This window comes from Pyxicephalus adspersus, chromosome 8, assembly GCF_032062135.1.
Source record: "Pyxicephalus adspersus chromosome 8, UCB_Pads_2.0, whole genome shotgun sequence".
Lineage (NCBI taxonomy): Eukaryota > Metazoa > Chordata > Amphibia > Anura > Pyxicephalidae > Pyxicephalus > Pyxicephalus adspersus.
Window position 1 is genome coordinate 60,761,919 of NC_092865.1, and position 14,735 is coordinate 60,776,653.

The 14,735-nt window shown below is 37.9% G+C and overlaps 1 protein-coding gene across 1 annotated transcript in view; it reads left to right on the plus strand.

Moving 5' to 3' along the window:
• The window catches only part of CFAP20DC (CFAP20 domain containing), a 173,803-nt gene that overhangs the window by 117,842 nt on the left and 41,226 nt on the right, over positions 1-14,735 (plus strand). Inside the window, exon 14 of the mRNA XM_072421219.1 lies at positions 4,564-4,767. Within this exon, the coding sequence (XP_072277320.1) occupies positions 4,564-4,767 (204 nt within the window). The remainder of the gene's footprint in view (positions 1-4,563; positions 4,768-14,735) is intronic.

Sequence of the window (14,735 nt, forward strand, 5' to 3'; positions counted from 1 at the left end):
TCTTCTCAAAACAGCTCATGTAAAAGTGTAAGAAATGTGTGAAAATTTGAGCTCTTGAAACATTAAAGCAGCATAAAAAGCTCAGATAGAAAATAATGACACACGGATGATCTTTCTTCATTCCAAGTAGGATCTAAAGAATTTAACAACTCGTAGGGATTCGAGAATTCGTCTTTAACGTCTTAGAGAGATGTCCGTGCACAACCCGGATCATTTTCATTTTTTCAGCGCGCTGCTTTGCGGAGAATCAAATGGAATCGTACATGCTGGATAATGAACACTAAAGTTCAGCAGGTTTTATCTTCTTCATGCATTTGCAGCAGGTAACCATTTGGGAGCCATAAGTTTTTGGCCTACAGCACTCTACAGAGTTCTTATCAGGCACCCAAATGTGTGTTTGTAGCCAAGATGATACTTTAAACATAAAGATATATGTAAACCTTTAGGGGCCTACAGCATTCTACAGAGTTCTTATCAGGCACCCAAATGTGTGTTTGTAGCCAAGATGATACTTTAAACATAAAGATATATGTAAACCTTTACATTTGAAGGAATACTCAGGTGCAATTTTTAATATTACTTTGGAAATCTGGACAAACAGTGAAAAAAGCAGATAAATTTTGTCCTGCGAAAGGATTTTGTAATTGTGCACAACCAGTCTTGTAATTTACCTACCTTTTCTCAGCCAGACAGCTTAACTTCTGATTGTGGCAATTCAGCTTTTGTGTCACCTGTCCGCCTCCAGCTTTTCACTAGGCAGGACGTCAGCATCATCATCTTTACCCCATGAGCTGTTACAAAAACCTAGGAAGTAGAAGAGTAATCTTTCAAACTATGCATTATGGTAGATGTGCATGACATTAGCATTTGTGTATATGTGTTTAATACTTTGCAAACTAAACTCACAGATTAATGGGGCCGTACAGGGGCTCAGAGGTTAGCACTCTGGCCTTTGCAGTGCTGGGTCCCAGGTTCAAATCTCGGCCAGGTTAGGTTAATTGGCTTCCCCCCTAGACTGTGGTAATGACATATGACTTTGGTGGGACATTAGATTGTGAGCTCCTTTGAGGGACAACTTGTCACATGACTATGGACTTTGTGAAGGGCTACGTAATATGTTGGTGCTATAGAAATACTGCATAATAATATAATAAAATACACAGATAATATGCATATATGGAAGTTGCTTTATCTAAGAACTGGTTTGTAATGCTCTGCAATCAGTTTCTTTTCCATGTCTGGTAAAGCTGAACTCCAGGTGTTTATAAATGTCACTAATTAATTCAGTACTCTAATCAATATACACCATAAATGTATTATATGTAAGAGGTGTGACTCCCTGATTTGCAGTGAATTTGGTCATTAGATGATTGAATGTTTCTTTGGGCCATTTACCAGTGTCATGCCAGCTAATCTTACAATATGTTCTCCTTTTTGGATTATAGATCCATAGATAACAGGCCATAATAAAATTGAAATAATAGAGAATTCATTCAGCCACCAATTAATGACTCCTAAGCTTCAGTTTACTACATATTTGTTCTTTGTTTAGATAAACTTTAAAACTTATCATAACCCTTTTCCTCCTAAAAATTAATCTTAGCCCCTAACTTCAACCTGACCACAAATTTATGTAATTCTCTGCAAAATAATTCTTCATATGGCCTATCCTCTTTTAGCATTGGCGTGGAAAGCATTATTTCCCTGTGGCAAGAAGAAGCAGCAGGTTTTTAGTGCTAAATTGAACTATTTCATGGGCCAACAGTGATCACATGATGAAAAAAATTTGAACAGTACCCATCTGAGTTCCCGGAGTGCAAATGGAATACCTATCAGGATTGCTAGGTTATTGGAAATATAAAACCAGTTTTGCCAACATTTATTGGTACTTTTTTCATGTATAAACTTTTCAGTGGACAAAATGTATACATAAATTGAATGATAGGAACACCACCACTCTTTCACACAACAGGGTTGATTTATAAATCTTGAAGATGGTTAGATCATAGCATCAAAGTCAAATTCTCCATATCTTGCTCTCAACCAGCATCAATGATAAAAGAAGCCAAATGTTTGCTATACCTTTTTATCCTGCAGTTTTTTTAAATAGGACCCCGTTGCTTCAAATGGCCTGTCGGCATCTACACCTGCTCAGCACCCTAGTGTACCTGAATTGGTGTTTAAACGCTAGCAGCTTTTGTGTACTGTTCCGCAGACATTTTCGAAGGGTCGTCATTTTCTCACAAAGGCAAACTTCAGACACAAAGCTGTATGGTGCTGTCACACACTTAGCTTTTACAGATGAAAGGCAGCTGAATTATTTTTATTACAGTGCTTTAAAGGTGGATAGTCTCTATTAACAATTGAAACGTATATCATGTTGCAGACATAGTTTAATGATCTAATGCCGAAATACATTCTTCAAAATAACTTCTGGGAATCCTTGCTGAGCAGGGAAGTTTAGCAGATCCTGAATCTGTTCAGCTGGACATTTCCATGCAAACTGTGCCAGCTGCTAAGGTAAATTTTTGATGTAGCCTTCAGCATGTGTGCCTAAATAAAACAGAAGCTATCATTCAGATAATAGAAATATATAAATTGTAATATATACAGAGTACAAAAGGCTCTTAACTGTGGAAGTAAAGTAAAAAAATGTAAGGGACTGCCTTATAAAGCAATGAATTTGACATCCATTTGACATTTTCTGGTTAAATAACTTCACAGGTCCATGTGTTTTCATTGGTAGTGATCAATACTCTACCATAGAATGGCAATTGTTCTGCTTTTTAAAAAAAAACCTTAGATACTGGTAGGTAGAGGTGAGGGGAACAAAAAAAATCAGATCAAATCCAGTCTGACCTGATTCACAAATTTTAATTATATTTTGTGATCAAAGTTCAAATTTACTAGAAATTGTTTTCCTAATTCTTAGCCAAGCCAACGAACCACTGACAGCATCAAGCCAATCTGAATCCATCTCCCCCCCCCCCCCCCCATTGGGTCTGAATTATTAAAGATCTCCTTAAGGCTGGAGGGGATACACTTTCCACTTTCATCAGTGAAAATGGATGATCCAGCAAACCTGCAATGGAATTCTTGCTATTTGTTAGCATATGTTTTGAATCATGGACTAGATCCATTCCAAGTTTACTGGATCTCCCAGCTTCACTGCAGAAAGTGTATTCTCTCCAGCCTTGGAGAGCATTAATAATAATAATAGGGCCCATTTTGCTGGGAAAACAGGTGAATCTTTATGCCACAATGTTAACAAGTTGCCTGTGTATAACTAGATCTAAATGCTGTGATTTCACTTGATTAATAGTCGCATAATTTGACTGTTAAGCAAGTCGAATTGGTGGCTGTTTATTTTGTGAAAAATCAGTACAATTTGTTTCATTATCCAATTTATGAACCTTAGACAGCATGGCTAGTTCACCTCTAACTGTGTTGTGGCGGTGGAGGAAGGGTGGTTTTTGGCCACGGTGCAATTTCTGCTTGACATCAGAAACAGGTCACCAATCCAGGATTGATGAACTTCATTCACCCCACACTAGTGGCAGACCGCATAGTCCATTTTGGAGCGACAATTCCAAATGCCACACTAAAAACTCTTTTGGTCATGAAACTCAAGGGTGGAGAAGACAGTGAATGGATGGCTTACTTGGACATGACCAAACATTTAATTTATTTAGTAACAACTGCAAATATTTTACTGTGTGTAACTGGATATAATTGCTGTGTTTTCTACTGCCTAACAGTCACAATGTTCTCAAGCATCTTCCTAAGAGCACTTTTTACAAAATTACTTTTACAAAAGGATCACTTCTTTTGCATGATCCCACACTTTAGGGCAGGTTTATAAAACATGTGCTAATAGAAAACTAGAAACATTATTTTAGTTTGTGTTAGTAACTTTTGTGTTCCTTGGATGACTGGAAATAAGCAGTGTTTCCTCACTGATCCCTTTCTATCCAGTAAGAATCTGCAGATTTAAGGACCATTCTGGGATCCTAGGTAGAATTGGTTGGCTCACGTTATTGATTCTATTTCTGATATAGCCTTTACAAAGATTTTTATGTATACATGTTTGTGCACTAATTGATCACAATGTGTATAATCAGCTATGTGGCAAAGGTGTGCCTTCTTCCAAAATATTTTGCAATATTTTGGAAATTTGGGAATTATGTAATAATGGGCAGTAATATATAGCAATGAGAGGAAAATTTTTGGTCTGATCTCCATATGAAAATGTTTAGCCATCACGTTGTCCAAGTTGCTTCAATACTTTACAATTCACTGACCTGAAACAAATATAAAGGTGGGCAAATCTGAGGAAAACTTACTCTTTCTCTGCACGTTCCAAGTTTTGATTGAAAGGCAGCTTTATGTGCCTTTAATGTCAGTTTTCCAAAAAATATATAGTTAAATACATACATAAAACATTATTTGCACAGGCTGTGTGTTTATTTATTCCATTGGAGATCTGTGTTTTTTTGTAATTGTAACTTTGCACTTTCCCTTACTGTACTCAGTATAACTCGATGATTTGTTCTTTTTATTTAGTGTTATGATTGGAGAAATTGCCAAGTGAACAGACTCAGTGCATCAGAGATGCAAATGCTAGCCAGTCTGAAAAGGCAGCAAAATGAAGAGATGGAGGATGAGGGCATGTCACATGGATTAAGCCAGTCCCAAATAGACCATTGTAATGTCAGCATGAGCACCAGCAGTGATGACACAGCCACATGGAACTCCTGTCTGCCACCGGTATGTCTGTTATATAAGTTAAAGATCTAAACATCTAAATTCACAAATAAAACATATACAGTATAAAGGTGATATTTTACTTGCCAAAAACTTTGAATTACAATCAAATTATTTCTAAGATTTTCAAATCCCTGCCACACAGCACAGCCTAATTTTTGTTTGCTGTAGTTTAGTAACACCTATCGGTCTCTCCAATTCCTTAGTCTGAGAGTAAAAAGCGAAGGGAGAAGCAGCAAGCGAATTAGCTTTGCTCTCATGCTGCTCTCTCCCAGGATTTTCTTTGCATTGCAGTACTGATTGGCTCCTTGTGTGCCTCTCCTTCTTAACTTCACTGTACAGGGATTATAAGAGAAGGTCAGGTACTTATACTGCATGTGTAAGGCTCTAGTCAACACCAGTATTTATCAGACACCAGTCCCCCAATCTAAAGTATTCACCTTAAGCAAGCCCCCGCTCAAGCCAGCCTATAACTTTCCTTAGATATTATCACTGTTTACCTTTTATGATCTATATACCTACTGTTTGCACTCTCCGCAACATCATTTAAAATACACATTGCACCTGAAATTTTCATTTTATCTTCAGCATACGGAATACAGTCTGGAGACTACAATGATATATAGCATGCATAATACCATAGTAAGTGGCAGATAATTTACACTTATCATCATGATTGCTTTGAGAATTTGCTTTGTTAAAATTTAGCTTTAGTCAGGCTTTAACAATCTTAAAGCAAGTGAAGTGCACACAGCATTTATAAACCTGTGAGCCAAATAAGGTTTTTATTGAAAAGCAACAGTATGGCTGTGGTTAGACCATCTTGCTGCTGGTGGGGGGAGGAGGGACCTATCAACAAGGCCCATCTGGGAAAAAGGTCTATATTTACCAGATGTGGATTGAGCTGGTACTGGGAGTCCTGTTGTTCTACACTTGATGGTATCACTAGTCACATGTAAAAAGCTGGAGACATTTTCCTAATTATTCCCTAGGCATGCTACTGGATTGTCCTTGCACACATGCTACTTGGAAACTCTATATTGGCTGCTGCTGCTGCTTTATAAAATTATATGTTTGTTCAGATGCCTAATGAATACCAACTGGAAGGTAGAACACTACCCACAAACGTCTACCCTAATTTTTGAGCCACAACTTCAATTCCAGAACATAAAAACAGGTTGTTAGAGGTTCCATGAACTGTGGCTGATTAACCTCCAATTTGATGCTGCCCGGAGCCAACGCCATTTTGTACAACCGGATGCATGATTTTAATGATGTTATTTGTTGTCTATAAAGATGGGATTCATTCCACTGGACACTAATTTAAAAGACTTCTTACCCCACTAAGCCCCAAATATTGACTTTAGTTAACCTTCCCCAAGACCTTAAAATTATTTTGGATGTTCTACAGTGATATAAATTGGTATATTATTACAACTACAGTCTATAAAATACATAATATTTTATCATAACTTTTTCAACTCTGGATTAGGTGATTTATTTGGCCAAAGGTGTTTCTGTTAGTAAGCTCAGCTGCATTGGATATAGTGTGTGCTATTCAAAATGCAATGGCTTGCTCTCAGAAGTCAGCAGATTGATGTTTATTATCAAGACGAGGTGACACTCCAGGTAGATATGCTAATGCTGAGAAGTTAATGGAGTCTGCGTAGCTAGAGGCCTTCCTTGTGATTGAAACATCTGTGTTGCAGCTGACATGTAACAATTTATAAAACATCAATCCATTCTTGTAGTAGCTCTGTTGCCATGCAAGTACAGGTTAACAATCACATACATGAAAAGGAAGGTGCGATGACCAGGAACCTTCTCCTACACCCTAAAGGACCCCTTAACTTAAGCATGCTGTTTTTTCAGTAGCTGCAGATTATACTTGCTTCTGATCATGTTCTCTATTTATTTTTCAAAAGTAAAAGTGTGAGACATTCAATTGTAATTGCATCTAGAATATATATTTAGATCCAGTTTAAATCCACTCTTTAACTTTATACCCATCAATAGTCCAACAATTTTGGTTGAGCAATCGGTCAGAGCTTATCCACTTCGTCCTGCCACCATATATTTCTGTTGGTCTATTAATATAATAGACTTTCTAACAAGCTATTAGTATAAAGATGTCTATTTCTCCCCACTGTAGTTCAACCTGACAGCTGCTAAATCACTGATGTATCCCTATATCTTTGAAGAGGCATGCCAATAACGTAACGGCCTGCAAGTGTAACCATAGCATGCAGTACTACTTCTAGCTTTGCAAGACAGTAAACATTGGGCTCAGCCTACACACTGTGCAAGTATACCTGTAAGTTCCAGTGCTGTGTTTGTATGCTGCTGACAGTGTATCCTTATGCTTTAAAATACATAACTCAGCATACCTTTCTAGAAATGCACTTTTAATCCAGGCAATGTTGTAATGTGACATTTCACTCCTCTCCTATTTGTAACTTGTTTTTTGGGAACCTTTTTTTACTTACCTGTTTATCATGCAAAATAAGCATTCACAAAACACCTACTATAAACACCTTTCTGTCTTTCAGTAACAAAAAGTCTAATTTATCAAAAGTCATTAGAAACTTACTAAGTACTAAGTATTTTTTTCTATCTATGAATCAAATTCAAACCTTACTTGGGAGTCTGAATTAAATTATTGAGGCAGACGGGGATCACAATTTGAGAGTAAAGCAATTAAGAAGCTTGCAAGAGCTCTGTGTTGTACAGTAGTGCACTGGAATCTAACTACATTCAGTGGACTGTATGAACTAAACCATATCTTCAGGATACTGGTAACTCCCCCCCCCCCCCCCCCCCCCCTACCCAAACCAGTCCAGTTAAATAATATCAATGAAAATGCTTATATATTTATATGCATTTAATTTTTGTTGATACTCCAGCTCAGTCTTCTCTCTTCNNNCCCCCCCCCCCCACATATCCCTCCCATCCTTTTCTAACTCACTAACTCTAAAACCCATTTTACTTACCTAAATGAACATTTTGTTGATACTCCAGCTCAGTCTTCTCTCTTCCTTTGTTTACTTTTTAGTGGGGCCCTTCCTTGGCTACTCACATCCCCACCTGTTGTAAATACTTTGTATTGTCTGCTGCGTGGTCCTTTTCTAAATGAATCATAAAACATCATCAGAAAGAGGGGACAGGCAGAGACTGGCCAATGCGGGTACTTCTGTAGCAGTGGATGAGTCAACCAGGTACAGAAATGGTGCTTTCAAGAAAAACCTGAATATAAACCTGATATAGTTAGCATATCTTCCTTCATAAGGTTAGAAATAAAAATAATAGAACATTTTTAGGTTTTGACCATATATGGACATTAGGAAATTTAAAGCAGTTGCAATAATCATTAACATCCCACTGTTGTCTGAAATTCCTCCTTTATGGGTTTATGAAGTTACCTGTGTATGTCCATATTAAGGGTACTTCCTGCTCATGCTTGTTCTTTATTAGCTATACAGCAAATGCTAAAGCCTGGGCATTTTGTGCTAAATACAATGCCATATACAAAATCAATATACCTCTATTATCATGTTTGTTTGCTACTGGCTGTATGATCAATAGGTATAGCAGGTGTACCTTGAGTTCAACATACTTGAATGGCACTTCATATGCTGATGGAAGGCAATTGTGTCCTTCCCATTTTATGAAAAACAGCTCAAATACATAGTTAATGTGTTTAAGACTTCTGCTTCTTGCATGCACAAGGCTTCTGTGAGCTGAATGTCACATATAAAACTCACATTAAAGTCAACATGTACTTATATAGATATTATTAAGAGAACATTACTACAAACTATTGTGCCTTAAAAGGCCACCTCTGGCCAGATAATTGTACTTATTTTAATGAAAATGTTAATAAAAAGATGTTTATGCAACGGCATTCTCTTCTTCTGATATGCCATTAGAGATAAACTCACACAGGGCCATGGTAGCGAATAGCAATAGAATCAGGGAGGACATCCTGTATAACCAAGGAGTCCCAAGAAAGTTTGACCTATGGACTATTCTTTAGAAAGCCTATGTGATTTGTGTATCATATAGGAGTGGCTGCACAGTCACATATGACCCACATTTCTATATGTAGAGAGGAACCAAAGATGGAACTTACAAACTTGTACTCAGCATTTAAAGCCTTTTTATGGATGAGAACATTTATAGTTAAGACTGCAATGCAATGAGTCATGCCATTAATTTTATGTGTTAAAACATAAGTGTTTTTCATTATTAGTTTACTGTAATATTTGCCTTTTTAATTACAGGTATTAGAGGTGGTTAGCTTTCCATTTATAGGGTTGTAAATAGTAGGGGTCCCATTTAAAAAGCTGGAGATCAGCGTGATATTGCTTCATATAATAAAACGCTAATACTATCATCACTTTTATTAATTATCTCCAGTTCTTTAACAACTGGCAATCACTACTATTTACTGTCAGTTTTACGACTACCACATATATAGTATAACATGGCCAGCAGCCAAATAGTATTTCCCACTTTAATAACTATAAACAATGTAGACCACAATGGGGATCAGTGGTATTCATTTTCAAGCACATTGATCAACACTTTACCCTTTCTTCAAAAGTGGTAATCAAAGCAGCACTTGATCTAAATTGGCCAGGCATATGCACTAATATTAGGTATGGTGATCAGTTTCTTTATTACGGTCAATAGAACTTATGATCATCCATTTATGGTAATAATGATATGGGTATAAAAGAACAAAATCTTTTAAAAATATAGGGATTTAACTTTTAAAAAAAGAGAAAAGTGGTGATCTTTTATCCAATCACATCTTTTTTATTAGGTCCTTACAGTGCTTTTATATTATTACTTATTACTCTATTACTTGTGGTGAAAATTCACTTTGCAAAGAATGCCCAATCATATGCAGGTAAATTCACAGGAGTTTTTCCTGCACATAATTAGATGGTCTAACTCAGCAGAGCTTCATCCTATTTTCTTAACCTAAGTGAACTATCCCTTGTAAGGAGATAACTCATAAGTGAAAACCTTATATGCCTTTAGTAAATCAACCCTATTGTTTCTAAGGCTGGAAGTAAAGGGAGATCCCTTACAGGGCCACAGAAAACATCCTACAGATTTTTAGACCACTTTAATACTTTAAACATTTTAACTGAACCCAGGGTATTTATATATGCTTTGTTAGAGTAGAATACTCATTGTAGGAAAATGGTAGTGAAAGTAATAATTGGTGTCACGGCTAACTTGCTGGAAATCATAGTTATCAAATGTCAAGAGAATCCAGTGGATCTAATTATTTCTTAGTTTTTCTAACCTGAAAAACACGTTTTACCACTGTTAGGCACTTTTTGAAAAGCTGCCATCAGACATTTTTGGGCCCTCTAATAAGTAAACTTCCTGCCTCCTCCCATATATAAAAGTTCCAGCATAACAAATGTCAAACTCCTTTGATTGGGGCCCAGTATAGAAGTGCCCCTTGTCCCCCCACTGGTGGCAGCCTTGGGAAAGTTCACTAAAGTGGAGGAAGTGATAAAAACAATCATTATTTTAATTAAAAAGTAATCTATCCCCCTTCAGGGTTTTGATCAGTGCATGATACAGACCAGTTGAATCTCTGTATACAATCTGACATCATTATGACATCAGGATTGTCTCCGTAGTGTGTATCTAACATAGCAGGAGATAAAAGGGTAAAGCTTGTAAAAAAGGACATGATTGTGCTCTACTAGCTAGGTCAGCTTGATCTCCCAACCCATCCAAAGCAAAATGCACAGTTTGTAGGATTAGCAACTTTTACGTCCTGGCTGGATGTTATTTCCTGAGTAAACATGCATTTCTACATTGTTCATATAAGTGCATTTAAAATCAGATTGATGAAACCATTAGAAACTCACTTTAGAAAGAGCGGTGGCAGCATGGCCATAAATCTAGGCCCAGCCTCATGATATTAATGTTACATTAGGTGGCCAAGAGCTCTCACTCATTGATTTTGTATACTGTGCTCCTGACCATCCACTTCGCCCTGCAAGTGGCAGTAAATTACCAAATGTAAGAACAAAGCATAAATATGCCATTAGAAATTTCACTGGGATTTTTATTTCAAGCAAATTTTTTGCTCCAGGCAGCAGTTTTCTAGAGTATAGGAATTAAAAGCATGTCCCAGGCAGCAGTTTTCTAGAGTATAGGAATTAAAAGCATGTCAAGACTGAAACATAGAGGACATTATCACATAAGACAGCAATTTAGGCAAGGTCCACTTATTCAGTGTGTCCATCTTTCCCCTTTCTAAAATGCTGTAAAAAATGTGCATAAAAGAACATGTACGAGGAAAGATAGTTAGAAAATAAACTTGGCTTTTCCCAACTTCCATGGAGCAGAGGAAAATATCATCCTTCTGCTGACAAGATCCATGGAAATGCTGAGTAGCCCAGATCACCAACCTGTGAGTTTTTGGTTGCCCAACAAGCCCCGAGATCTGGCTGACAGAACATTGACTTCACCCTCATCAAGGTGCTGCGTTTAGAATAAAGTGGGGGATTACTGAAGAGGTGAACTGAAGCTACATTTACATGGAGCAGCTACAGACCGGCTAGCTGTCAGCTGATCTTCCCCCTTAACCCTTTTCATACTTAGTAGCAGGCGCTCTCATTTGTTTAGTGGATAAGCACTTGCCATTTGAGATAGCAAGGGGACAAAATGGCTGCCAGCTAGCCTGTCCATAGCCCCTCCGTGTGAATTCAGGCTAAAGTGGTCGGGTTGTGGGTTTAAAATGGACTCTGTCATTTTGCCATAAATAGGTAAGGTGACAATGACTCAAGGGGTCTCTTTAACTCCCTTTAACTTTAACTGCATCTCAAGCTGCTGCCATTATTCAACCACTGGATAAACCAAATATTTGTTCCCCTGGAGAGGCTGATTGAACCACATAGCTGAGAAGGAACAAGTATTCTTTACACCCAAAATTGTAAAATACCTGAAGCCCCATGGATTGGAGAGAAAGCAAGTTTGCATACAGAAATGCTGGAAAGGGAAGGTAATCTATGTTTATTTTTCAGGTGACCTTTTTTTGGTAAAGTAAGTCCCCTGTTGTGGGGTCACTTTAAATGGCACCTAATAAATCATCCTTAGTTATTGTAAATACCAATCCCAATCTCAGCTGCCTGCTAACAAACCCCTATTAATATTTGGAGAACTAAGAAACAACAAACAGCAATACAGCTTTTTTAACAAAACAGGATGAAATATAAGACCTGCCATTGCTGCAGAAATCAGTTGGTCAGAGGTCAACAGAACTCATAGGGCCCATTCACCCCTAAGAGGTTTCTTGCAGTACATCAACAAACATGTTGCAGACAGCCCATTAATGTAATTTGTCTACCAACTCACCAAAACAGGGCAAAACGTAGACTAGCACCATTTTGCTGACACAGAGCACACATAAGTGCAATGCCTTGGTGTCTTTTTATCATCTCAAACCATTCCAGCCATTCTCCGCTGAATTCTGGCATTAACAAGGCATTTTCCCCAGAGTACAGCTGCTCATTGGATATTTGGCCTTTTTGACTATTCTCTGTACAGCCTATAGTAAATCAAACTTACCTACATTGTTTCTGACTTATGATTGGCTGATAAAATGGTAACTAGCAGCTGAACTGGTGTACCTAATAAAGTGGATGCTGAAGGTATAATACCGGAAACAAATACTGAGGACTTGGGACCGGACTTGAGGATAGAGTGACGGTGAGGCAAAGCAAAGGTAGTACAAATGGGTCAGGGATCAGATGAATGGGCAAAGGTGCATGTGAGTTATATGAAATGCTACTTATGTACAAACCTGAACTTATCTATTATCACAGATTTATAATTCCCTACACAGCAGCATTCAAGTTGAGAGAGGAAAATCTGGACCTAGGTACTTTTCTGACTGGTGCATGCACATAAGCCAACACTTAACATGCTGATTGGAGGTGAGAGTGATGTCTTATCAGTCTGCTGTTGCTCCTTTATTACCCAATCAGGAGTCTGGATTGCATTCTTCACCAACTGGTATAGATCCAAGCTGCTGCAGAAGGTTAGCAAAATTACCCAAAAAATCTTACTTGGGTTTTATATAACAAAATATAGCAAAAAATAGCAAAAAGTTCTTATCCATGTATTTTAGCTGTATATTTAGCTCATGAATTTTCTTCAGCACAATAAAGCCGCGGATTTCCTTCCTGCCGGGATTTTCTCTTTCAGATAAATTACGGTTGTATTTCAGGTTTAGGTCCTTTAATCCTTGCAGACCATACATCCAGCAGTCTGATATTTTTTGTTTACTGGTTTAAAATCCTTTTAACATCAATCTTGGAATCTGCAGTCAGAAAGAGTAGGTGAGGGAATGTAACAGGTTTCAGATCGATAGCCCAGAACAGCGCCAGGCCTCCATTTTGTTCTCCGCATTAACCTTTTTAAATGCGCAGCGAGACGTTCTCCTGAGCAACAGCAAGCCCACATCTACCACTGATACGGTGCTGTTGGTAGGGGTTACCGTGACCATACACAGAAAGTAGAATAGATCCAAGAATTATATTCCCTGCATCTACAAATGTGTAAAAGGAAGATAAGATCTGCAGCCGGGTTTAACTTTGACATATGGCCGCCTTTTTATTTATTACAATCTGATATCTATGTGTAAAGCATGGCTTAAAAACAGCATTATTATGTTCCGTGGAATATTCTTTGTTTAACAGAGTTACCATCACAGACAAAATAATTAAATAAATAAACTGAATAAGACATTTCTATGAGTTTCATCCAGGGCTATGCTAGGTGTGTATTGTGTGACAACAGCTCCACCTATAGGCCACATGATGAATAGCACTCCCTACTGTCATACATTGGTAATCTGAATTACTTCTTATCACAGTGTTTCTCAACTAGGCTTCCATGGGACCCTAGGGTTCTTCCAGATGTTGCCAAAGGTCACTTGAATCTTTAGCAATTTGGACCTTTCAGGTCAGTTTAGGTGATCCTAATATTCTATTTCGCTATCTGCAAGGGTGACATTTTTCCCATTGGCAGTGTAAGAGACATTATTCCCACTGACCAACACTTTAATATACTGATAGCTGTGCTTTCATAAATATAGCAGGGGTTCTCTAGGACCTGAAATGTATTTTAAAGATTCCAAAAAGGTCAAGAAAGACAGCCTTGCATAGCTCACTATACAGAAATCTTCATGTTTTCATAATTCTGGCAAAATGCAAGGTTATTTTTTTTTTATTTTTATTTATTTTGTTCTTAAAGCTGTCTCAGGGAAACTATAGATGGCGGTTCTAATAATGCCACTATTTCTCAAGGAATGTAAACTACCAAACCACAGAAATATTCTATCCTTCATCATCAATGGCTGATTACTGCAACCAATGCTCAGAACAAATCCATCATAGTACTAGATTCTTTAAAAGATACATCCACTCAGATCGATATTTCTATAATGGGTGGACTTTAGGAAGTTAAAGAGTATCAAAAGCTAAAATTATTTTATTTTTCAATGGTTTATGTTATAGCTGCCTCTGTCCCTGGTGGAGAGATGTGATGTGAAGACAGTAAATACGAAATTTTGAGCTGTTAACAAAACAGGACTAGAAAGGAGATCTTCCAATGGAGAGGAACTAAACTGAAAACTGGCCAAAAAAAAAAAAAAATACACTTACCTTCAATTCTGCAGGGCAGTCCGATCCATCCAGGGGTGTCCTGCATCAGGTCCCGCGTCCTCCTGACAGTTGTCCCGGAGCCGGCCCTCTGGGCGCCGCCATCCTCTCCTCTTCTTCCTGGTTCTTCATCCTAGGTCACCTGACCCAGGCGGGAGATTGGGTAATCGTAGGATGAAAAACAAATTTGTGGATCTCTGCGCACTGCATGAAATCGGCAAATTTTTCTGTTTGCGCGAAAAGGCTCCTTCTGCACATGCCCGAGATGGAGTA